This window comes from Nomascus leucogenys, chromosome 8 (assembly GCF_006542625.1).
Source record: "Nomascus leucogenys isolate Asia chromosome 8, Asia_NLE_v1, whole genome shotgun sequence".
Taxonomy (NCBI): Eukaryota; Metazoa; Chordata; class Mammalia; order Primates; family Hylobatidae; genus Nomascus; species Nomascus leucogenys.
Window position 1 is genome coordinate 79,367,263 of NC_044388.1, and position 22,896 is coordinate 79,390,158.

At 50.5% G+C, this 22,896-nt stretch overlaps 1 protein-coding gene across 3 annotated transcripts in view; it reads left to right on the plus strand.

Annotated features, from left to right (window-relative positions):
* The window catches only part of TLN1 (talin 1), a 35,034-nt gene that overhangs the window by 2,149 nt on the left and 9,989 nt on the right, over positions 1 to 22,896 (plus strand). For 2 of the 3 annotated variants that reach the window (XR_004031391.1, XM_030817489.1), the window contains exons 2-37: positions 4,489 to 4,651; positions 4,894 to 4,991; positions 5,256 to 5,385; positions 5,491 to 5,643; positions 5,881 to 6,023; positions 6,136 to 6,263; positions 7,305 to 7,365; positions 8,006 to 8,110; positions 8,426 to 8,581; positions 9,322 to 9,423; positions 9,723 to 9,799; positions 10,012 to 10,192; positions 10,378 to 10,491; positions 10,604 to 10,712; positions 10,949 to 11,157; positions 11,321 to 11,419; positions 12,442 to 12,609; positions 12,788 to 13,082; positions 13,670 to 13,836; positions 15,049 to 15,177; positions 15,355 to 15,471; positions 15,545 to 15,658; positions 15,858 to 15,992; positions 16,150 to 16,278; positions 16,963 to 17,065; positions 17,218 to 17,426; positions 18,131 to 18,250; positions 18,463 to 18,660; positions 18,844 to 18,983; positions 19,156 to 19,249; positions 19,352 to 19,441; positions 19,555 to 19,677; positions 21,435 to 21,578; positions 22,027 to 22,188; positions 22,431 to 22,571; positions 22,666 to 22,847. Coding sequence is in view for 2 of the 3 variants with exons in the window: in XM_030817489.1 (XP_030673349.1) it covers positions 4,522 to 4,651; positions 4,894 to 4,991; positions 5,256 to 5,385; positions 5,491 to 5,643; positions 5,881 to 6,023; positions 6,136 to 6,263; positions 7,305 to 7,365; positions 8,006 to 8,110; positions 8,426 to 8,581; positions 9,322 to 9,423; positions 9,723 to 9,799; positions 10,012 to 10,192; positions 10,378 to 10,491; positions 10,604 to 10,712; positions 10,949 to 11,157; positions 11,321 to 11,419; positions 12,442 to 12,609; positions 12,788 to 13,082; positions 13,670 to 13,836; positions 15,049 to 15,177; positions 15,355 to 15,471; positions 15,545 to 15,658; positions 15,858 to 15,992; positions 16,150 to 16,278; positions 16,963 to 17,065; positions 17,218 to 17,426; positions 18,131 to 18,250; positions 18,463 to 18,660; positions 18,844 to 18,983; positions 19,156 to 19,249; positions 19,352 to 19,441; positions 19,555 to 19,677; positions 21,435 to 21,578; positions 22,027 to 22,188; positions 22,431 to 22,571; positions 22,666 to 22,847 (4,955 nt within the window). In the remaining variant the exon portion in view is untranslated. Of the gene's footprint in view, positions 1 to 4,488; positions 4,652 to 4,893; positions 4,992 to 5,255; positions 5,386 to 5,490; positions 5,644 to 5,880; positions 6,024 to 6,135; positions 6,264 to 7,304; positions 7,366 to 8,005; positions 8,111 to 8,425; positions 8,582 to 9,321; positions 9,424 to 9,722; positions 9,800 to 10,011; positions 10,193 to 10,377; positions 10,492 to 10,603; positions 10,713 to 10,948; positions 11,158 to 11,320; positions 11,420 to 12,441; positions 12,610 to 12,787; positions 13,083 to 13,669; positions 13,837 to 15,048; positions 15,178 to 15,354; positions 15,472 to 15,544; positions 15,659 to 15,857; positions 15,993 to 16,149; positions 16,279 to 16,962; positions 17,066 to 17,217; positions 17,427 to 18,130; positions 18,251 to 18,462; positions 18,661 to 18,843; positions 18,984 to 19,155; positions 19,250 to 19,351; positions 19,442 to 19,554; positions 19,678 to 21,434; positions 21,579 to 22,026; positions 22,189 to 22,430; positions 22,572 to 22,665; positions 22,848 to 22,896 lie in introns of those variants that run through there. The other variant, XM_030817490.1, reaches the window with a different exon arrangement.

Sequence of the window (22,896 nt, forward strand, 5' to 3'; positions counted from 1 at the left end):
CCAATGTCCCTTCACTTTCCCACCCCTACCCCAGTCTGATTTAGCCACTGACCACAGGCCCATCTCTTCTCAACCTCCTATAGCCTGACCTGGCCTCTGACCTCACCCCATCATTCCCTGACTTAACCACCATCCATGTAATCATTCCCCTTCCCCTAACCTGATGCAATGACTGGTCATGTATGTATCTTATGTATATGTATTTTTCCAAACACCATCATCACCAGCATTCTTTTTCTACACCCTGTCTTCCCATCCTTTTTCTACACCCTGTCTTCCCCATTCCCAGCCTGATGCAGTCACTAACCCAACCCCATCTGCCCCTAGTGGCTACTAATCATATACTCATCCCCTTTTTCCCCACAGCCTAACCACATCCCCTAACCACAGCCTCATCCTCACATTCTCTGCCCAACCTGATCCTTTCCCTTCCTCCCAATTCCTCGCCTAAACTCAAGCTGCCCCAGCCACTAAAGTGGCTGCTGATGATAGAAAGCTATGGGACCCTAACCTGACTACCTTAGTAGTTATCAGGTCCCGTCAATTCTACTGCCGCAAACTTCTGAGTGACATCTTCCTCAATGCCATTCTAACTCTGGCTTCATTACCTTTAATTTATACTAATACAGTGTCCTTCTAACTAATCTCCAAGGTAACTGCCAGAGTTATTTTTCTAAAATCCAGTTCCGGTTATGTCTCTTCTCTGCTCAAAGACTCCCTTGGCCTCTTTTTGTCCTCCAATAAGTAAAATTCCTCATACCCCTCTCTAGTCTTCCTCTGCCTTTCCAGCCTAACCCTGACTTCCCCACCACTGCTCCCTTGCAGGTACCCTGTGCTTCAACCAGCCTGCCTGCTCACTTCCCTGAATGCTCCTCCACGATTTACTGCTTCTCCATCTTTGCTTATGCTATTTCTCTGCCTGGAGTGAAAACTACCCCTGACACATCTCCAGCTGGCTGGCGTAGTGGAGAGAGCTTGGGCTTTGCAGTCAAACCTGGGTTCGGATCCTGGCTTCACAACTTATTATTTGGAGAAGTATTTGAACAAGTATTTAACATCTTTGAGTCTGTTTTCTGATCTGTAATAATGGAAATAATGACACCTACTGTAAGGATTAAATGAAATTATGTATATAATGCAAGTGACATAGAGTCAATAAATGGCAGATCACTATTATTTTTTATTATCTCTATTTTTTAAAATTCTAACTTCAAATGATACCTATCATGGAGACTTTTTGGTTCCCCTTCCCTAACCTAAAGGGATCTCTCTGAGCACACACCTTTTGGCTCTTAGCACATCCTGCCCTCTGTTGTGATTCTGTACTTGGTTTATTCACTCATCTCGTGGCCTGGGAGCCCTTTAAATGCAAAGGCTAGGTCTTACTGATCTTGGTCCCCAGCCACTGAAAGTTTGGCCCAGGGTCTTCCCCACAGCTGGCCCTCAAGGAATGCTTGCTAGGTGGATGGAGAATGTCTGTATAATGGGAAGAGAGACACTGGGTGCCGGGTGTGCTTGTTATGGAGGTTATCTGTGCAAAAGCCGTGTGCATAGGATGGGCTCCCTAGGAGAAGATAACGCAGTCGTGATGGGATCTGTGTAGGGGCTGTGTGATTGAGATAATGTGTGTGTAGAGAGAGTAAGGTAGCTTTGTGGGAAAGAGCTCTGCCTAGGCTGGGGTGCATTTGGGAAGAATGAGTGTACATGTGAGTATGGAGGGGCTGTACTGGGGGATGTTCTATGCAGCCCTTCAGCTAGCTGCCCAGTCCAGCTTTAAATGAGCCTCCAGCAGCCTGAGGCCGGATATGTCAGTCTCACCCACAGCCCTCCCCCACTGCCAGCGGTTGCGGACTCAGAGGCCAAATTTGGTAACAGACTGAGTGTTACTCCCCCATCCCTCTTATATTCTGACTGTCTTAGGCTCTTTGCTTTTGTCCCTCTCTGTAACTCCCTATCTTTCTGCAATTCCCCTTGTGGGTATCTGCTCTGACTATATTCTCCAAGTACCCCAACTTTCTTAGCTCCAATACTCTTACATTCCATTCCTTGCTGGGATTTGACCTCCTGTCCTCCATTCCCCCCCTCCAATTGCCCAACTCCTTTGGAATGCATCTCAGGAATGTATTGAGGGAGGAGGAGTTCCCTGGGAGGGGGACACGGCGGTGGGGAGTTGCTGTTCCATAAAACATCATGGAAAGGGGAGCAAAGTTCTCAGGCCAAAGCAGGAATGAACTAGCTTCTACTCATACTTGTAGCAGCCTTGTTCTTTGCCACCACCACCCCCAATTCACTGATCAGTTCTTCGCGTCCACTCACGCTCTTGTAGCTGTGTGAATATCCACTCTGGACCAGCTGGGGAGTAAGGGTAGGCATGACTCAGCTCCCTTATCGGGGTCTCACCAGAGGCTTCCGTGCTTGAGGAGGAAGGGGGTGTCTAAGTGTCCGGAGGAAATGGGGGGAGACATGCAGTTTCAGCTTAGTGTGAAGGGTCCTTTCAGTCCTGCTTCTCGGCTCCACAGACTCCTCCAGCTTCTCGGATCCTCCAGCCCAGCCCTCATTCTTTCATGGTCAGCAACCCCATAGCCAGGTCTGTCCAGCTGGGACACAAAAGCCGATAGTAATAAGGTTGGGCAAAGTGCCCCAGGAGTGGGGAGGGGGCAGAGAGCTGGAACTGGGGAGACTGGGAGGGTCCTCTCTTATTTGGCAGGAAAGAGAGAGAGCTGTGGTTCTTCTCTTTTGAGACTCTGGACTGCTTGTAAGGTCAGAAATGGTCTATCTGCCACTCAGTACCAGACCCCGATCTAGACCTTTTTCATACCTGCCTCCTGTCTCTTGTTTCTACTTAGATTTTCAATTCTCCTCATCCCATCTCCTAACTTCTTTACCCTCTACCCCTTCTTAACTTCCCTGGCTTTCAAATGCCTTCTGTATCCTAACACCGCCATCTCTGCTTTCCAGCCTTCCCTTCTCACCCTGCTTTTCCCCACTTGAGGCTTGTAGTTTGCCAGGAGGGGAATGGGCAGCTTGTATTTGCCCATTCTCTTAGTTAAGCGGCACCCAATCCCTGTACCAAGCTGGGGCACATCAGCAGCAGCCGGGCAGACTTGTCCTCTTGCAGCCTGTGCGCCACCTGCTGCCTCCAGTGGCTCCTCTAGCCTGCTGAGAGGGGGTGCCAGGAGGGTGGAAGAAGGTGGGATAGGACTAGTATTCTGAGCTGCACTGAAAATACTGTCAGGGGAAGTGGGTGAGACAGAGCAGAATTTGAGACAGACTTGCTGAAGAGGAGAAAGCATAGGAGGAGTTGCAGGACTGAGTATTAACTTGGTGACTTGGAACAAGCAAGGACTGAGTTACAGGGACTGGGTCCTTTCTCTGGCCTGTCTTGAAAATGTTTCCTGGCCTCCCAGAGTCTATTTCCCCTTCTCCAAAACACAAGAGTTGACCAGATAACTTCTGAGATAGATCCCTTTGAGTTAGAGAATCACATTTCTAGCTTGACTGCCTGGGAAGCCCAGTACAGGGCTAGGCTCCTTGAGAAGGCCCCCAGCATCTCAGGTTAGAGAAAAGCTGGGGCAAGAGCAGACCCCTGGATGGCTTGAGCAACCAGTATTTGGTCTCCCTGCCAGGCTAGCTAGAGTTTGTTTGCAGGCTTCAAGAGCCTTAGGGAATTATAGCATCTTCATTTTGCAGAGAAGGCAGCTAAAGCCATGAGAAGGAAGGTCACGTGATGAGAAGAGAGCTCTGAAAATCCCAGACAGGGAAGAGCCAGCAGGAGACAGAGAAAAATACTGAACCAGGCAAAAATGAAAACAAGGCAGGAGTAGGACTGAGAAAGGTGATCAGGGACAAGGGGCAAGAGAAATACTTGGATGAGAGGAGGGAGGTACAAATTCCAGTGGTGGGGCAGGGCAGTGTCCTCAGATAGCACTGCATTTCAGACCTGCTGTTGGACCTTGCAGACCAGCTTCTCCTTTCCCTCAGATATCTTAAATTGTCAGGACTCTGCCGGACGTGGTGGCGCACGCCTGTAATCCCAGCACTTTGGGAGGCCGAGGCGGGTGGATCACGAGGTCAGGAGATCGAGACCATCCTGGCTAACACGGTGAAACCCCGTCTCTACTAAAAATACAAAAAATTAGCCAGGCTTGGCAGCGGGCGCCTGTAGTCCCAGCTACTCGGGAGGCTGAGGCAGGAGAATGGCGTGAACCCGGGAGGTAGAGCTTGCAGTGAGCCGAGATCGCGCCACTGTACTCCAGCCTGGGCGACACAGCGAAACTCTGTCTCAAAAAAAAAAAATTATCAGGACTCATTCTTTTGATGTAAATAATTTTTAACTCTTTAAAATTATCAAATACAATGAAAACAACCTTATTACTCTCTACTTTGGTGAGTCCCTTTCAAAAACACTCTTCCCTTGGACTCCACCATCTGGGGGGCCTCTTCTCCCAGCAGAAGAGTGTATTCTAATGCCCTGATGCCATGGGCCAGGTATAGCCAGGCTGGAGAAAAGAAGCTGCCACCATGGTTGCACTTTCACTGAAGATCAGCATTGGGAATGTGGTGAAGACGATGCAGTTTGAGCCGTCTACCATGGTATACGACGCCTGCCGCATCATTCGTGAGCGGATCCCAGAGGCCCCGGCTGGTCCTCGTGAGTCTGACTCCCCAGGGGGCTGGAGTGGGAGTCTTCAGTCCCTTCTTGTTCCCAGTCTCTCAGCCTTGAGAGTTGACCCCTTTGTCCCCTAAGACTACTCACCCCTCAGGTCTGTGTTCCATGGTTCCCTCGTTCTTTAGGCCCAGGTCATGGGAGAAATAGTCAGGGGCAACATGGTACAAGCTATTCAGCCACATTGGGGTCTTCATAAGCCTAAAGTGATCCATCCTCTCTTTTAGCCAGCGACTTTGGGCTCTTTCTGTCAGATGATGACCCCAAAAAGGGTATATGGCTGGAGGCTGGGAAAGCTCTGGACTACTACATGCTCCGAAATGGGGTAAGTATCCCTTCATCGAGGACCACCACATCCCCTTCCACCAGCTTCTCCCTGTTCCACCTTTTGTTTTCAGCACCCACATCTGTTGTCTCTTAGCCCTCCCCATGCTTTCTTCCTGTTAACAGACAGTCATAATTCCTTGCTGTTGAATGAACCACCATAGTCTTCCTTTCAGTGCTCCACTCTCTCCCCTCGGGCTGGGTAAAGAGGAAATAATACCCCTAGCTCAGACTAGGCCCCTGTCTCTTCTTCCTGCCCTAACAGGACACTATGGAGTACAGGAAGAAACAGAGACCCCTGAAGATCCGTATGCTGGATGGAACTGTGAAGACAATCATGGTGGATGACTCTAAGACTGTCACTGACATGCTCATGACCATCTGTGCCCGCATTGGTAAGGGGCCCCAGTACAGTTGAAAGCCTGGGCCAGAAAGCCTCAACTCTCTCAAAAGGCATGAATGCAGTACCTGGGAAGCTAACAAGCCATCTCCTTCCCCAGGCATCACCAACCATGATGAATATTCATTGGTTCGAGAGCTGATGGAAGAGAAAAAGGAGGAAGTGACAGGGACCTTAAGAAAGGACAAGACATTGCTGCGAGATGAAAAGAAGATGGAGAAACTGAAGCAGAAATTGCACACAGATGACGAGTGTAAGCAGAACTAGAAAAAAGAGGGCTTTTGAAATGGGAAGGGTGGGAAGGGGCTTCAGCATCTGCTTCTGCCAGGCACTGTTTTACACCCTGGGGATATATCAGTGAGAAAACGAAGTCCTACACTCATGGAACTTACATTTAAGTGAGGGGAGGTAGGAGATGGAGAAATAAACAGAGACCAGACAGCACAGGGGCCGTGGGGGTTTGGCACTGAGGGGACTGTCTGTATCCCAGTGAACTGGCTAGACCATGGCCGGACACTGAGGGAGCAGGGTGTAGAGGAGCATGAGACACTGCTGCTGCGGAGGAAGTTCTTTTACTCAGACCAGAATGTGGATTCCCGGGACCCCGTACAGCTGAACCTCCTGTATGTGCAGGTATGCAGAGGACTTGGCTGGGGTGGGGCAGGAATAGGGAGGGGTCGGAAGCACAGTGTGCGTGTCCCTGCACCCACACACAACATTCGCGTCCTTGCCCTGTGCTCTCCAGGCACGAGATGACATCCTGAATGGCTCCCACCCTGTCTCCTTTGACAAGGCCTGTGAGTTTGCTGGCTTCCAATGCCAGATCCAGTTTGGGCCCCACAATGAGCAGAAGCACAAGGCTGGCTTCCTCGAGTGAGTGATCCACATCCTATACCCTGTCGGGGCCCAGGACTCCCTGCCATTGTGACCCCAGTGGGCCTGTCTCCATTCCAACCCTGCCCCCCCCCCCCCCCGCCCATTTCTTCTTCTGAGGTACCAGGGTTTGACCGACATAGCTACCCTTTTAGTTCCCATCATCCATTGTCTCTTCTCTGCCTCTGGAATATGAATGTAGTTCAGTATCTCTGCCCCTACCCCATCTCTGAAGCAAGCATGTCACTTTTTTTTGAGATTATCTGAAGAATTTTGCTGCAGTAGCCAGAGGGAAACAGGGTAAAATTTTCCCTATAGGGAACATGGGTTAAAAGTCTCACAAGCCTCATCTGCTGGTGTTTCTTGGAATGCAGAGTTTGGCGTGGCTTTCTCAGCTTCCTAAGTGCATGGTCATCCTTCTAGAAAGCTCTTTCTCCTCTTGGTTCCCTGAAATGGTGCTCTAGACCCACTTTCCCTCAGGGACTGAGCCTCTAACTTAATTTTCCTCAGTCCCTTCCCTATAGGGAGAAACACAGGTCACATGAAGAATTCATACTGGCCAGGCTCGGTGGCTCACACCTGTAATCCCAGCACTTTTGGAGGCCAAGGCGGGCAGTCACCTGAGGTTGGGAGTTCGAGACCAGCCTGACCAACATGGAGAAACCATGTATCTCTACTAAAAATACAAAATTAGCCAGGCGTGGTGGCGCATGCCTGTAATCCCAGCTACTCGGGAGGCTGAGGCAGGAGAATCACTTGAACCTGGGAGACAGAGGTTCTGGTGAGCTGAGATCATGCCATTGCACTCTAGCCTGGGCAACAAGAGCGAAACTCCATCAAAAAAAAAAAAAAAAAAAAAGAGTTTACACTAAGTCACCTCTATTTCAGAAGATAATCTAGACTCTATTCCCTCAGAGTCTTTTTTCTCCCCAAAGATAACACTGTCCTAGGTATTTCCTCATACCCCTAGGCCCACAGTTCATGGCCCACATGTCCCCTGATGCTGTCTACCACATGCTGACCCTCCCTTTTCTGGTGTAGCCTGAAGGACTTCCTGCCCAAGGAGTATGTGAAGCAGAAGGGAGAGCGTAAGATCTTCCAGGTGAATGTGGGTAGGGGAAAGTATTTGGGATGACCGTGGAGCTTTGCTGCTTAATCTTACTGACTAAATGGCCCCCTGCCTCCTCCCCGTCTCCCCTAACTTGGCTTTTACCCACCAGGCTGTTATCCTACCTCACCTCTGCCAAGAAAGCAGACAACTTGGGCTTTTAGTCTCAGCTCCATCCCTGCTTTGGCTGTGCAATTCAGTTCAATATTCTTGTATTCTTTTACTTACCTCTAATTTGGGATAACAGTACTTGCCCTGTGTAGGACTGATAGGAGGATCAAATGAGGTAGCATAATCTGAAATTACTGTGAAAGAGTATAGTCTTTGTCCACTATAAGGTGTTACCCCCACTCTGAATACTCAGCCCAAAAGGCCTTCTCTTTGCCCTTCTACTTCCGAACTCTCTGTTCATATCTCCAGAATGTCTGCAAGTTCCTTGACTGTATCCCTTGACTCATCGCTTCTGCATAGCCCTTATCAGCCTCCATCCTGTTACCCTCTCGTTCTCATATCTTGCACTCCTCAACCTTTCCAGTGTCCCCATAATTCTCTCTCGTTAGAATTAGCATCCAACCTTAATTCCTTAGCTGTGATATGAAACTCTTTGCTAAATTCTTCCCCATTTTATGCACAGGCACACAAAAATTGTGGGCAGATGAGTGAGATTGAGGCCAAGGTCCGCTACGTGAAGCTAGCCCGTTCTCTCAAGACTTACGGTGTCTCCTTCTTCCTGGTGAAGGTAGGTTACGGACCCTTTTCACTGCCCTCCTTGTTTCCTACTCTTGCCCTTTTCTGTCTCTGAAAGTCTCTGGCCTTGCCCTCAGTCACGTTTCCTACCATTCCCTAAGATTCCTATTCTCTTCCTTGCTCTGACCTCATGAAAACCTGCCTGTCATCAGCCCTCCACCACCATTTCCCTCCCTACTCTGCATTTTCGCTTGTCCATTAGCCCTCCGGGCCACCTCAGCATCCCCTATGGCTGCAAGCTGATCTGATCATTCACCTCTCATTTGACCTCTGACCTGTAACACCAACACCAACCTCTGCCTCATAGGAAAAAATGAAAGGGAAGAACAAGCTAGTGCCCAGGCTTCTGGGCATCACCAAGGAGTGTGTGATGCGAGTGGATGAGAAGACCAAGGAAGTGATCCAGGAGTGGAACCTCACCAACATCAAACGCTGGGCTGCCTCTCCCAAAAGCTTCACCCTGGTGAGTCTGGGGACTCCAACAAGAAAGTGCTTTGGGAGTTTGAGGAAAGGGGCAGCTGCAGAGGTCTCTTCCCTCTCTTGGGGTAAGTATACTGAGTATTACTCCAGAAAAAAAGGAGGTTAGAGTAGATGGAGAATCTTCCTCTGGGAGAGCATGAGGCTTAAATGAAACGGGTGATGGACTTGTTCTTTAAAATCAGCAGAACAAAAATCTCATCAGCAAGCTGAGATCACAGGAATTCTTGTGGGGGTGGTGAAAGGAAAAATGTGGTAACCTGCCTGTTTCAGCAGCAGCTATATGCAGTGAATTTTTTGACTTTATATTATAGGGTTATGAATTGAAAACTGGTACCAACTTGATAAAGTACCCCAATGACAGAAATAGAAATTATAGGAAATGCTGTTTTTTTCCCTTTTGGATAGATACTACAGCCAACCTTAAAGTATGGCCATTTAATGCCAAATATTATATCCTCCCAATTTTATCATCAGAGTAAAAATAAGACACTTCCTAAATGATATGTATTTGAAACTGTGTAGTGTAGAGGCCACTCCTCAGAAGTAAAAAATTTCCCTCCAAGGAGAAAATAAGGAGGAGGTTCAAGAAAGGTGGGCATCTTCCAAGAGGGCTGTTGCCACGGGAAGGCATCTCATCAGCTCAACCTTGGCCTCCCATCCTAGCCATTTCCATCCTGGATGGATTTGAGCTTTCCCACTGAGTCCGCCACCTTGTCACCCTAGGATTTTGGAGATTACCAAGATGGCTACTACTCAGTACAGACGACTGAAGGGGAGCAGATTGCACAGCTCATTGCCGGCTACATCGATATCATCCTAAAGAAGGTGAGCACTGCCTGCCCTAGCCTTCTCCTTATCGCCCCTTGCCCTCTCCACAAGCCAGTCCTTTAGAAATGGACACTCAGATTGCTTGAACCTGGGAGGCGGAGGTTGCAATGAGCCGAGATCATGCCTCTGCACTGCAGCCTGGGCAACGAGCCCTTTTTTGTCAAAAAAAAAAAAAAAAAAAAAGAAATGGACACTCGGCTTCTGGAAAATGGCTGGTTGTGGAAAGAAGGGATGCCTTTTCTCCACTTCCCTGTCCTTTAACTAACCCAACTCTTGTTCCTTTTTTCTTCCTACAGAAAAAAAGCAAGGATCACTTTGGGCTGGAAGGAGATGAGGAGTCTACCATGCTGGAGGACTCAGTGTCCCCCAAAAAGTACGAGGGGGGTTGGGCTGATCCCATTTCCCAGGGGTAGAGAAGGCAAGGCCTGACTCTAAGGACTCTTGGGAGGTAGGGAATCCTTACAATGTTCTTTAACTAGTTGCAGGCTGTAGTGAGACCTCACACACCTGCATAGGTAGTGTAACTGGGTGGGAGGGGTAGAGATGAGGAGTCCTCTGTGAGCTCAATAGTTCACCCCTCTGCAGGTCAACAGTCCTGCAGCAGCAGTACAACCGGGTGGGAAAAGTGGAGCATGGCTCTGTGGCCCTGCCTGCCATCATGCGCTCTGGAGCCTCTGGTCCCGAGAATTTCCAGGTGGGCAGCATGCCTCCTGCCCAGCAGCAGATTACCAGCGGCCAGATGCACCGAGGACACATGCCTCCTCTGGTAAGTGTCCCACTTCCACCACGGTGCCAGGGCCCTTCTTTCACCCTCAGCTGGGCCGAGCCAGGAGTTAGGCAGTCTTTTCCCAGGTCCCTATTTGTATTCTTTCCCTAGCTCCTGGTTCTCTTTTACCTTCTCTTTTCTCCAAACATCCATTCCAGTCCCTGTTTCTCCCCACTTGTCTTTAGACTTCGGCCCAGCAGGCACTCACTGGAACCATTAACTCCAGCATGCAGGCCGTGCAGGCTGCCCAAGCCACCCTGGATGACTTTGACACTCTGCCGCCTCTTGGCCAGGATGCTGTAAGTATGGGATGGAGGAGAGGCCGGTGGTACTGAAGCTGAGACTCCAAGGGATAGGGATGAGGTGAACCAAACCAGGGCAGATCCTGAGGTCTTTTCCTCTCTCTTTCAGGCCTCTAAGGCCTGGCGTAAAAACAAAATGGATGAATCAAAGCATGAGATCCACTCTCAGGTAGATGCCATCACAGCTGGTACTGCGTCTGTGGTGAACCTGACAGCAGGTAGGCTGGATGCTAGCTTCCGGGTGTGTGATGGGGAGAGGGAGTGCAAGTGTGCGCAGGCATGCATGTGACTGGCTTCGTGTGTGACTGTGCCTTGACTCACTGTGGAAGGGACTGTGTGTGTGCGTCTTTCCGTGGACGTGTGTGTGACTAACTGGGTGTGACTTTGCTCCTTCCCCAGCCCTTCGTCTGGCCTGCCCTGTCTCTCATGTTCCTCTTTCTCCTTTTCCCTTTAGGGGACCCTGCTGAGACAGACTATACCGCAGTGGGCTGTGCAGTCACCACAATCTCCTCCAACCTGACGGAGATGTCCCGTGGGGTGAAACTGCTGGCTGCCTTGCTGGAGGATGAAGGTGGCAGTGGCCGGCCCCTGTTGCAGGCAGCAAAGGGCCTTGCGGGAGCAGTGTCAGAACTGCTGCGCAGTGCCCAACCAGCCAGTGCTGAGGTCAGGGGCCACAGGGTTGGGCTAGGGTGGAGACAGGGTTCAAGCCCAAGGAGAAGGGGCAATCCAAGCCACAGGATGGAAGCCTGGGTCCTGTGGGCCTGTGAGATGCACAGGCATGTGGGCAGGGATTGGGCAGCTTCTGACTGGTGTTCACTCTCCACAGCCCCGTCAGAACCTGCTGCAAGCAGCTGGGAACGTGGGCCAGGCCAGTGGGGAGCTGTTGCAACAAATTGGGGAAAGTGATACTGACCCCCACTTCCAGGTTGGTGACTTACCCAACCCCCCAGAACCCCCAAATCTAGGAAGTAACTTCTGCTTCTGAATCCAGTTCCTAGTCCTGGCTTCTATGAATTGACCCCTAAAAACCAATCTGAACCTCTATTTCCAGGGGATGATACTGGTAACTTCTGATCTCTCTTTTAGGGGTTAGAATTCAGAAACCCTGAATCCAAACTTAACCTGCTAGTTTACTCTTGGCCCTCATTTATTCTTTAGCCGCTTGTCATCTTCTCTCTCTCTTCCCCGTACATAGCCCTTGCCCCAACTTGAGCACCCCCCACAATGCTATAGACCATGCCACCCTGAGAATAGTGTTCCTCTAGCTCTCCCCCTTCCCAGTCCATGCCAATTTCCTCAGCTGACTTTTCATCCTGGATTTCCCATGCAGATATGTGCATCCAGAGGGGCTGGGGTTCGATCTCCCCCCGATTCCCCTACGGTAACAGCCTCTGGCCTGGGCCTCCCCAGCTTTGTCCTCTCTGAGCCGCATACACTCGTTTCTGTACTTCTCCCTCAGCCTCCTGGGGGACCAGAAATTGGTGGGAGATGAGGAGGCCTGGCGAAGGCAGGCTTTGGGAAATGGGATCAGGTAGGGTAGTACAGGGACTTGCTCCCAAGACTCCAGGATGGCCACTTCCAATCCAAGATCAAGAAGTGGAGTAAAGAAGCTGGAGGTGGAGGGATCCCAGGAGATACCTCCTACCTCCTCTCCCCACCCCACTGTAACAGCGTCACCACATTCTCTCCCCGTCATCATCGAGTGTATCCGCCTCGTGTGTCTCCATTTGGTGTAGGCTGTATTTCTCTTGGTGTGGGTTTGTTCCTCGGTGGGGGTTCTGTCCTGCTGGGTGCTCAGGGCAGTGGCTCGGGGTAGGTTCTGGTTGCTTCTGCGTACACTCTCCTTTGATTGGATCAATGGGAATAATGAAGCAGCTTACGCCTCTGAGAAGTGTCTGTGAATCCCAAGCCCGATCTCAGGTCATGCTAACTGCTGTTTTCTCACAGGACGTACTAATGCAGCTCGCCAAAGCTGTGGCAAGTGCTGCAGCCGCCCTGGTCCTCAAGGCCAAGAGTGTGGCCCAGCGGACAGAGGACTCAGGACTTCAGACCCAAGTTATTGCTGCAGCAACACAGTGTGCCCTGTCCACTTCCCAACTAGTGGCCTGTACTAAGGTGAGCCCCAAAGATTGCTCTAGTCTGTGCTGAGGGGTAATACTACCACACACACGTGAGCCTTTCATTTTATTTCTTTGGCTCTGGAGGCCTCCTCACCCATCCCAGTTACTGCTATGAGCAACACACTCTACCTCCTTTCCCTTGCCTACATCTCTGACATTCACTTTACCTACAGGTGGTGGCACCTACAATCAGCTCACCTGTCTGCCAAGAGCAACTGGTGGAGGCTGGACGACTGGTAGCCAAAGCCGTGGAGGGCTGTGTGTCTGCCTCCCAGGCAGCTACAGAGGATGGGCAACTGTTGCGAGGGGTAGGAGCAGCAGCCACAGCTGTCACCCAGGCCCTAAATGAGCTGCTGCAGCATGTGAAGGCCCATGCCATAGGGGCTGGGCCTGCTGGCCGTTATGACCAGGCCACTGACACCATCCTAACCGTCACTGAGAACATCTTTAGCTCCATGGGTGATGCTGGTAAGACACGCACTCCCAGGAAAACAAAAAACCCCACCAGGGTTCCCTAAGCCCACTGGACATCATCCCCTTACGGACCCAACCACTTCACCCCAAGGAACTCAGCACAGTGTGGGCTTGCCAGCCACACAATCATAGGCTCATCATTAAAGCTCTCTGAACCCTCTGCTTCCCCTTCTATAAAAGGAATATTAAGTCCTCTACCTTCCCTGGAGCATTTAAAGAATATACCAAAGTATGCACAAAAATATATAGAAAGTGGCATGAAAGTGGTATAGCCTTCCCTACTATACCCCAACCCCAAAAGTTTTCAGAGAGTGTCTCATCTTCTCAAGGCTACTGGCTGAAAATACCCACTGGAGACTGTCCTCCCATAAGAACCCACTGGAGAATCTGTTTTTCTCCAAGATCCTAAACCCAGGAAAAAAATAGCCCCAAAGAAATCATGCAAGAGCTTTTGCCAGTCTCTTTTTCTGTCCCTAAAGCCCCCATCTACCTTGTCTACACCACTTTTCCCCACCTTTGTCCCCACCCCTGACACCTCAGTGTCTCTGGTTTCCTCGTCTGACTGTGCCCTATGCTCTCAGGGGAGATGGTACGACAGGCCCGCATCCTGGCCCAAGCCACATCTGACCTGGTCAATGCCATCAAGGCCGATGCTGAGGGGGAAAGTGATCTGGAGAACTCCCGCAAGCTCTTAAGTGCTGCCAAGATCCTAGCTGATGCCACAGCCAAGATGGTAGAGGCTGCCAAGGTACAAAGCCTTCTGTGCACACACCCCCAGACTGGGCCCTAGAGGGAAGTAGAGCGGTCCAGATGGTCACCCTCATCTGATGCGGGAGACCCAGGAAAAGCAGAAAACACAAGAGGACAAATATAGGAGCACTCAGGAAATGAATGAGCCCCAAGCCTGCACGTGAGCCATGGCCCAGGCTATTTTTTTTTTTTTTTTTAAGAGGTCTCATTATGTTGCCCAGGCTGATCTCAAACTCTTGGACTCAAGTGATCCTCCCACCTTGGCCTCCTGAAGTGCTGGGATTACAGGCGTGAGCCACCACACCTGGCCTAAAATTATTTTTTAATTGACATAATTTTACATATTCATGAGGTACATAGTGATGCTTCAATACATACATAGTAATAAGATCAGAGTAATATATCCATCATTTATCCAAATATTTATCATTTCTTTGTGTTGGGAACATTCAGTATCCTCCTCCTAGCTATTTGGAACTATATATTATTCTTAACTTTAGTCATCCTACAGTGGTGTAGAACGCTAGAACTTACTCCTATCTAGCTGTAATTTTGTGTCCTTTAATAAATCTCTCCCATTCCTCTGTAGTAGGCAACCGGATCTTTTTTCTTTAAGTCCAAGGTCTGCTATTCCTATTTTTACCTTCTTTGCTGCTACCCTGCCTGGGATTCCTCTCCGTCCTGGTCTCTCCTGTGAATACACATAGGCATTCAGTCTCTGGGGCCTCTGCTGCCAGCAGTACAGAGAAAGACAAGGCAGTAGGACACTGAGACACCAGCATGCAGAGAACCATCAGAAAGAAGCCCAGACGATTCCTAGGCACCCTGGGCTCTGGGGCTTTTCAGTTGGCAGGAGTAAGCAGGTCCCCTGCTTTGGTATTCCTGAGATGCCTGCTCTAAACTGAGTCCTCCTTTGTCCAGGAAGCCCTACTCACCTCACTCATGTGTGGTATTCCCCAAGGAGGGGAAGACAAAACAATTCCACCTTAAGAAAGGATTTCAGCATCTAGTGGGAATCCTAGCCCCCGAGGTTTCCCATTGACTTCATGAGTCAGCTCCTCTCAAAGGTGATTGCCTTTTGGTGGGGCCAGTTAGAGATGACTTCAGGAAAATTCATGAATTTTAAACTGAGTCTAGAGGAGTGAAAGAGGAGCTTCTTTAGGATCCACAGGAGAGCTGGGTGATGACTGTCTTTCCACCTCTCCTGCAGGGAGCAGCCGCCCACCCTGACAGTGAGGAGCAGCAGCAGCGGCTGCGGGAGGCAGCTGAGGGGCTGCGCATGGCCACCAATGCAGCTGCTCAGAATGCCATCAAGAAAAAGCTGGTGCAGCGCCTGGAGGTGAGGCTGGGAGTTTCACCAGGAGCAAGAGAGAGTGTGGGTGCTGTGGGAGGAATGAACTGAAAGGGAGGTGCGGAGAGTAAGTTAATATGTCCTTGGGGCATAGCCTGGGCAAGGTAGGCCAGGGACTGGGCATGGGAATCCATGGGCTTGGTCTGACTACTCTTGTCTTCACAGCATGCAGCCAAGCAGGCTGCAGCCTCAGCCACACAGACCATCGCTGCAGCTCAGCACGCAGCCTCTACCCCCAAGGCCTCTGCTGGCCCCCAGCCCCTGCTGGTGCAGAGCTGCAAGGTAAGACTCTAGGAAGCATGTGGGAGTGGGAAGAGGGAGACTTGTGCGTCTTTTATGACATTTTCACCTACAGGCAGTTGCAGAGCAGATTCCACTGCTGGTGCAGGGTGTCCGAGGAAGCCAAGCCCAGCCTGACAGCCCCAGCGCTCAGCTTGCCCTCATTGCTGCCAGCCAGAGCTTCCTGCAGGCAAGGCACCCTCTCTGCACTTCTCTGACCTGACCTTCCCACTTTCTAAGCTTCCATCTCCCACAGTTTGAATCTCTGCCAACAGCCTCTTTCCCAATACCAAGCCCCAGTGTTCCCTACATCCTGACCATCATCAGTCCTTGTACCCAAGCCCAGAGGGAGGATGGCATACTTCATCCACCTGCCTATTCCCCAACAGCCAGGTGGGAAGATGGTGGCAGCTGCAAAGGCCTCAGTGCCAACGATTCAGGACCAGGCTTCAGCCATGCAGCTGAGTCAGTGTGCCAAGAACCTGGGCACCGCACTGGCTGAACTCCGGACGGCTGCCCAGAAGGTATGGAAGCTGGTTCTGGCTTTGGAAGATGAGGCTGGAGTCCTGTGGTGAGAGGAAATCTGTGCAGAATAACCTGATACACGGATAATTGTGTAATCAGAGGCATTGGTGAGACACAGCAGGACCTTCTACACCCAAAACCCCTTTCTTATCATAGGCTCAGGAAGCATGTGGACCTTTGGAGATGGAATCTGCACTGAGTGTGGTACAGAATCTAGAGAAAGATCTACAGGAAGTGAAGGCAGCGGCTCGAGATGGCAAGCTTAAACCTTTACCTGGGGAGACAGTAAGTATGTTTAAGACCTCATTCTTACTCAAATCCTAAAGTCTTCCTTCCCCTCCGTGCCCCAGAGCTGCTCAAAACCTTTCTTTCCTTCCTTCCTTCCTTCCTTCCATCCTTCCTTCCTTCCTTCCTTCCTTCCTCTTTCTTCCTCTCTCTATTTTTTTCTTTCTTCTCCTTCCTTCCTTCCTTCTTTCTCTCTTCTTCCTTCCTTCTTTCTTCCTTCCTTTCTTTTTCTTCCTTTCCTTTCCTCTCCTCTTTCTTTTTTCTCTTTTCTTTTCCTTTCTTTTATTTCTTTTTCTTTCTTGATGGAGTCTCGCTCTGTCACCTAAACTGTAGTGCAGTTGTGCAATCTCAGCTCACTGCAACCTCCGCCTCCTGGGTTCAAGCCATTCTCCTGCCTCGGCCTCTTGAGTAGCTGGGATTACAGGCGTGCACCACCATGCCTGGCTAATTTTTGTATTTTTAGTAGAGATGGGGTTTCGCCATGTTGCCCAGGCTGGTCTTGAACTCCTGACCTCAGGTGATCCACCTGCCTCGGCGTCCCAAAGTGCTAGGATTATAGGTGTGAGCCATCGCACTCAGCCCAAAACCTTTATTTAAATTGCCACCTGTCCCCAGTTACCTTCTCAGGTTCCTTCTCCTCACCTCCTCCTTTCTCAAGCCCAGTTCTTCCCCCTTCATCCTTAGATGGAGAAGTGTACCCAGGACCTGGGCAACAGCACCAAAGCCGTGAGCTCAGCCATCGCCCAGCTACTGGGAGAGGTTGCCCAGGGCAATGAGAATTATGCAGGTATGTGGGCAGAGGACCAGGCGTGGGGCATATTGCGAGGGAGGTAGGAAAATGGGAGCTGGATGAGGGATGGGACTGACAGAGGAAACCACTGGAATCAGGGCCTGGCAATGAAAACACCTTCTCTTCCCTCTTTCTCCTCATCTCCCAAGGCATTGCAGCTCGGGATGTGGCAGGTGGGCTGCGGTCACTGGCCCAGGCCGCTAGGGGAGTCGCTGCACTGACGTCAGATCCTGCAGTGCAGGCCATTGTACTTGACACGGCCAGTGATGTGCTGGACAAGGCCAGCAGCCTCATTGAGGAGGCGAAAAAGGCAGCTGGCCATCCAGGGGACCCTGAGAGCCAGCAGCGGCTTGCCCAGGTCAGATATTGGGAAGGGGCCACTCCCTCTCCCCCAGGTTCCTTCATAAGGCCCACCCTGATTGAGGCCAAAGCTTCTGAGCCTCGTCCACAGTGACGGAGTGATGTCTTCTCGGGTCTGCTCTTGAGAGCCCCTCTGTGGATTCCACCCTTATGTTCTCCTGGTCTTTTTTTTTTTTTGAGACGGAGTTCAGCTCTTGTTGCCCAGGCTGAAGTTCAGTCGCGCAATCTCGGCTCACTGCAGTCTCCACCTCCTGGGTTCAAGTGATTCTCCTGTCTCAACCTCCCTAGTAGCTGGGACTACAGGCACGTGCCACCACACCCAGCTAATTTTTGTGTTTTTTTTTTAGTAGAGACAGGGCTTCACCATGTTGGCCAGGATGGTCTCGATCTCTTGACCTCGTGATCTGCCCACCTCGGCCTCCCATATTGCTGGGATTACAGGCGTGAGCCACCATGCCCAGCCCTCTTGGTCTTATAGAAGTGTCTCAGTTGGATTCAGTCATGGGCCGAGCTAAACACCAAGTTTGGGGAAGTTTAATTACTGTCACTTGAAACCCTAACCTCAGCCTGTTCACCTACAATGCCCCCTTTCTTTTTTCACTTTCAGAGGCAGTAGAGCTAGTCATCTCCCATGTCGCGTGAATGGGGGCGATCTCTCAAATTCTTTTCACTTGGGCAACCCTGTCTCCTTTCTTACCCTAGGTGGCTAAAGCAGTGACCCAGGCTCTGAACCGCTGTGTCAGCTGCCTACCTGGCCAGCGCGATGTGGATAATGCCCTGAGAGCAGTTGGAGATGCCAGCAAGCGACTCCTGAGTGACTCGGTAGGAGGACGGTAGGGGGTGGGGGAATGTAGGAGTCAAAGAATGCCAGGCCGCTCCTTCCTCCCTCTCGGTTGTCCTTTGACCCTGACTTCCCAGATCTGTCCCCTTTCATTACTCCCAGGCTATGTGCCCACCTTTTCAGCCCTCCTTTACCAGACTTCTCCCTGTATCATTCCCCACCCTTCTGTCTGACTTCCCCTCTCACCCTGCAGCTTCCTCCTAGCACTGGGACATTTCAAGAAGCTCAGAGCCGGTTGAATGAAGCTGCTGCTGGGCTGAATCAGGCAGCCACAGAACTGGTGCAGGCCTCTCGGGGAACCCCTCAGGACCTGGCTCGAGCCTCAGGCCGATTTGGACAGGACTTCAGCACCTTCCTGGAAGCTGGTGTGGAGATGGCAGGCCAGGCTCCGGTATGAAGAGGCCTCTGCCTCTAAGGGTTAGATAGGAGGCAGTTGGGTGACCAGTCCTGACTTGCTCCTGGCTCCCTTCCCTCCCCAGTCTCTAGCACTACTTGAGTGTCTGGGAAAGAAGATCCCTTTTAGAGACAGATAAGAAAGGACAGGACAATGCATTGACCTTGTCACCTTCAACAGAGCCAGGAGGACCGAGCCCAAGTTGTGTCCAACTTGAAGGGCATCTCCATGTCTTCAAGCAAACTTCTTCTGGCTGCCAAGGCCCTGTCCACGGACCCTGCTGCCCCTAACCTCAAGAGTCAGCTGGCTGCAGCTGCCAGGTAAGTAGTTGTTGAGAAGCCCAGCCCTGGACTGTGTGAGAGAGACTGGGGAGCAGGCAGTTCATAAGAGCTTCCTGGCTTAGGAGTGGCTATAGGCAAAAGATAAATACTTACATAGGACCCAGGAATGATGACCTATTCACCTATTCACTCAACTTTCTGTCCCTCCCAGGGCAGTAACTGACAGCATCAATCAGCTCATCACTATGTGCACCCAGCAGGCACCCGGCCAGAAGGAGTGTGATAACGCCCTGCGGGAATTGGAGGTAGGCACATGGCAGGCTGATGGCATTGAGGTTGAGGGAAATGTTCTGGTTTTGGGTCTGAGGGAGGTGTCTTGGATCTCACTTTGCCCTCCCCCTACACAGACGGTCCGGGAACTCCTGGAGAACCCAGTCCAGCCCATCAATGACATGTCCTACTTTGGTTGCCTGGACAGTGTAATGGAGAACTCAAAGGTCAGCACAGCCAGGAACTTGGAGGAGAGAGGGCAGTAGGATGGAGCTAACCAGATGCCGCCCTGGGGTTCTGAGTACACACTCTGACCCCCCTGATGTCCTCTGTTCCTCAGGTGCTGGGCGAGGCCATGACTGGCATCTCCCAAAATGCCAAGAATGGAAACCTGCCAGAGTTTGGAGAGGCCATTTCTACAGCCTCAAAGGCACTTTGTGGCTTCACCGAGGCAGCTGCACAGGTTATTTTCCTGAGATGGGTTCTTTGAATGGCCCCTACTTTCTTTACCCCGTCTCCTCTCAGCCTGACATACCTGTAGATAAATCAAGAAGTTTATGTTTGCAAAGCCAACTCTATGGAATCTAGGTTGTCCTCCTCCTGAAGTGGAGACACTTGTCAGCAATTACTGAACACCAACACTTCTGATTGCTGTAATTCCTGAACCCTGGTACTTTGGTTAGGATTACACTGCCCAACCATGAGGCCTTTTCCAGCTGGCTTTCTCAAAATATACTAATTAGCTTATACAAACCATTTTTTCATGTAATTACTACCTTCTTTTTTTTTTTTTTTTTTTTTTTTTTGAGACAGAGTTTCGCTCTGTCGTCCAGGCTGAAGTGCAATGGCGCGATCTCGGCTCACTGCAAGCTCCGCCTCCCAGGTTCATACCAGTCTCCTGCCTCAGCCTTCCGAGTAGCTGGGACTACAGGCGCTCGCCACCACACCTGGCTGATTTTTTGTATTTTTTTTTTTTTTTTTAGTAGAGACAGGGTTTCACCATGTTAGCCAGGATGGTCTCGATACCCTGACTCGTGATCCACCTGCCTCGGCCTCCCAAAGTGCTGGGATTACAGGCGTGAGCCACCGTGCCTGGCCTGTAATTACTACTTTCTTAAAATAGTACTAGTGACAAAATTTCCAGTTACTTGAGTCATCACTTAACTTTGCCTTTTTCCACATTATCAAGTATAAAACTACCTATTAGCTCTAAAGTGTTTTGCTTTAGTATATGAATCCTTAAAACAAACTGGCATGAGAGTTTGCTTCAGACTGTTTTCTCTGAAAGCCTACCATCCTAGCCCTCCATCTCCACCACCTCCCTGTGCCCTGTCAGAATGGGTGCCTTGCTCTAGGTGGCTTGAGGTTTTGTTTTTTTTTTTCTTTTTTTGGTTTTTTGTTTGTGTTTTGAGACGGAGTCTTGCTCTGTTGCCAGGCTGGAGTGCAGAGGCACAATCTTGGCTCACTGCAACCTCCGCCTCCTGGGTTCAAGTGATTCTCCTGCCTCAGCCTCCCGAGTAGCTGGGACTACAGGTGCCCGCCACCACACCCGCCTAATTTTTGTCTTTTTAGTAGAGACAGAGTTTCACTAAACCTCTTTGTTGTTTGTTTGGTTTCCCCCCGCCAACTTCTGAAAATGCATAGAGGAAAAAGCAAAGCTACTATGTATTGATTGAAGTATGAATCAAACATTAGGATGTTCTTTCCATCATAAAAATGGCTTTTTAATCCTTCCCTTCCCTTTCCAAATATCTGACGCATGGAGGTGCTGTAAATGTGAATTAGCCTAATAACCTTCATCAGTTTTGAACTGTCTTTAAAAGAGGCTTTGCTTGTGTGCACAAGCAAAAGCATATTTGTATATGGCTCTCAAACTTTTTACTGCTACTTACAGTAAGCCATACTTTACACTCTAAGACCCAACATACACAAACATATCTAAATAGAGATTTGATAAAAACCCTTGCTATGTAGTTTTCCTTTTTATTAACTTTTTTAATCTTCTGAAATGCTTGAATATACTTAATGAAAACAGGAGAGTATTTTTTTTCTTCTTTACAGTGTAACCATAGTTTGCTAATGTATCTCCACTCATGGAGAACTCTGGAAAATAAGCCCTGTTCTCTAAACTTACCTCTGCTCTCTTTTGTTCCTACTATCACTATTCATTTCCCACCTGCAATCTTTATTCCTCACCCCCACCCCCTTTTCTCTTCCCAGGCTGCATATCTGGTTGGTGTCTCTGACCCCAATAGCCAAGCTGGACAGCAAGGGCTAGTGGAGCCCACACAGTTTGCCCGTGCAAACCAGGCAATTCAGATGGCCTGCCAGAGTTTGGGAGAGCCTGGCTGTACCCAGGCCCAGGTAACTCAAGGGAACAGGGACCACAAGCAAGTCTGGGAAAGGGCAGACCAACTCCGTGGAGTAGAGGGAGGTGAGGCATGTGGGAAAGAGGGCAAGCACCCATCTCTGACCTTGCACACACAGCTTCTTTCTGGGTAACTGTCTTTTTCTGCCATGGGTCTCATCATTTTTCAGTTACTGCTAAATTCACAACTTCTCTGTAGATGTTCGAGCTTACTCTCCCACCTGCCCTCTTACAGCTTCTCTGTTAGTACGTCTTTCCTCTCCCATGCCTAGTTCATCTTTGGGTGTCTCTGTCTCCTAGATCTTGACTTTTCAGGTGACTCTGTTACTCCTGTTTTGACTCCCCAGGGTATTGCTCTCCATCCCCTGACCCTAAAATGGCTCCTCCTTGGGTATGTACACCTCCTTGCTGCCCTCATTGTGGCTCTTCCATGTGTCTCCTCAGGTGCTCTCCGCAGCCACCATTGTGGCTAAACACACCTCTGCACTGTGTAACAGCTGTCGCCTGGCTTCTGCCCGTACCACCAATCCTACTGCCAAGCGCCAGTTTGTACAGTCAGCCAAGGAGGTGGCCAACAGCACAGCTAATCTTGTCAAGACCATCAAGGTTCCCACTGCTTGAATTCCCAGCCTCTCCCTGACCTGTCCTATCTTCTCTCCTGAGTCCCCCAGTTATTCTCTGAGGCCTTCTACCAAATCCCCTCTGCCTGAGCCCAAGCTCTTTCTATCCAGACTGACCTCCTAGCCTCTCCCCAAATCCTTTAAGTCCCGGGAAGGAGACCTGGACTTCACTTCCTATACCCCCTGTGACTGCATCCCAAGTCCTGAGAGCCTCTCTGTCACTTCTAGGCGCTAGATGGGGCCTTCACAGAGGAGAACCGTGCCCAGTGCCGAGCAGCAACAGCCCCTCTGCTGGAGGCTGTGGACAATCTGAGTGCCTTTGCGTCCAACCCTGAGTTCTCCAGCATTCCTGCCCAGATCAGCCCTGAGGTGAGGCGATATGAAGGGGGAACTGACGGGCCAGCTTATCACCTCATCTTCCAGGGAGTCCTTAGACTTACCTTCCTGCCTCCCCTCTCCCCAGGGTCGGGCTGCCATGGAGCCCATTGTGATCTCTGCCAAGACAATGTTAGAGAGTGCCGGGGGACTCATCCAGACAGCCCGGGCCCTCGCAGTCAATCCCCGGGACCCCCCAAGCTGGTCGGTGCTGGCCGGCCACTCCCGTACTGTCTCAGACTCCATCAAGAAGCTAATTACAAGCATGAGGTACTGAGGGGTGGAGAACCAGTGTGGCTGGGGGGCACACATTGTGGCA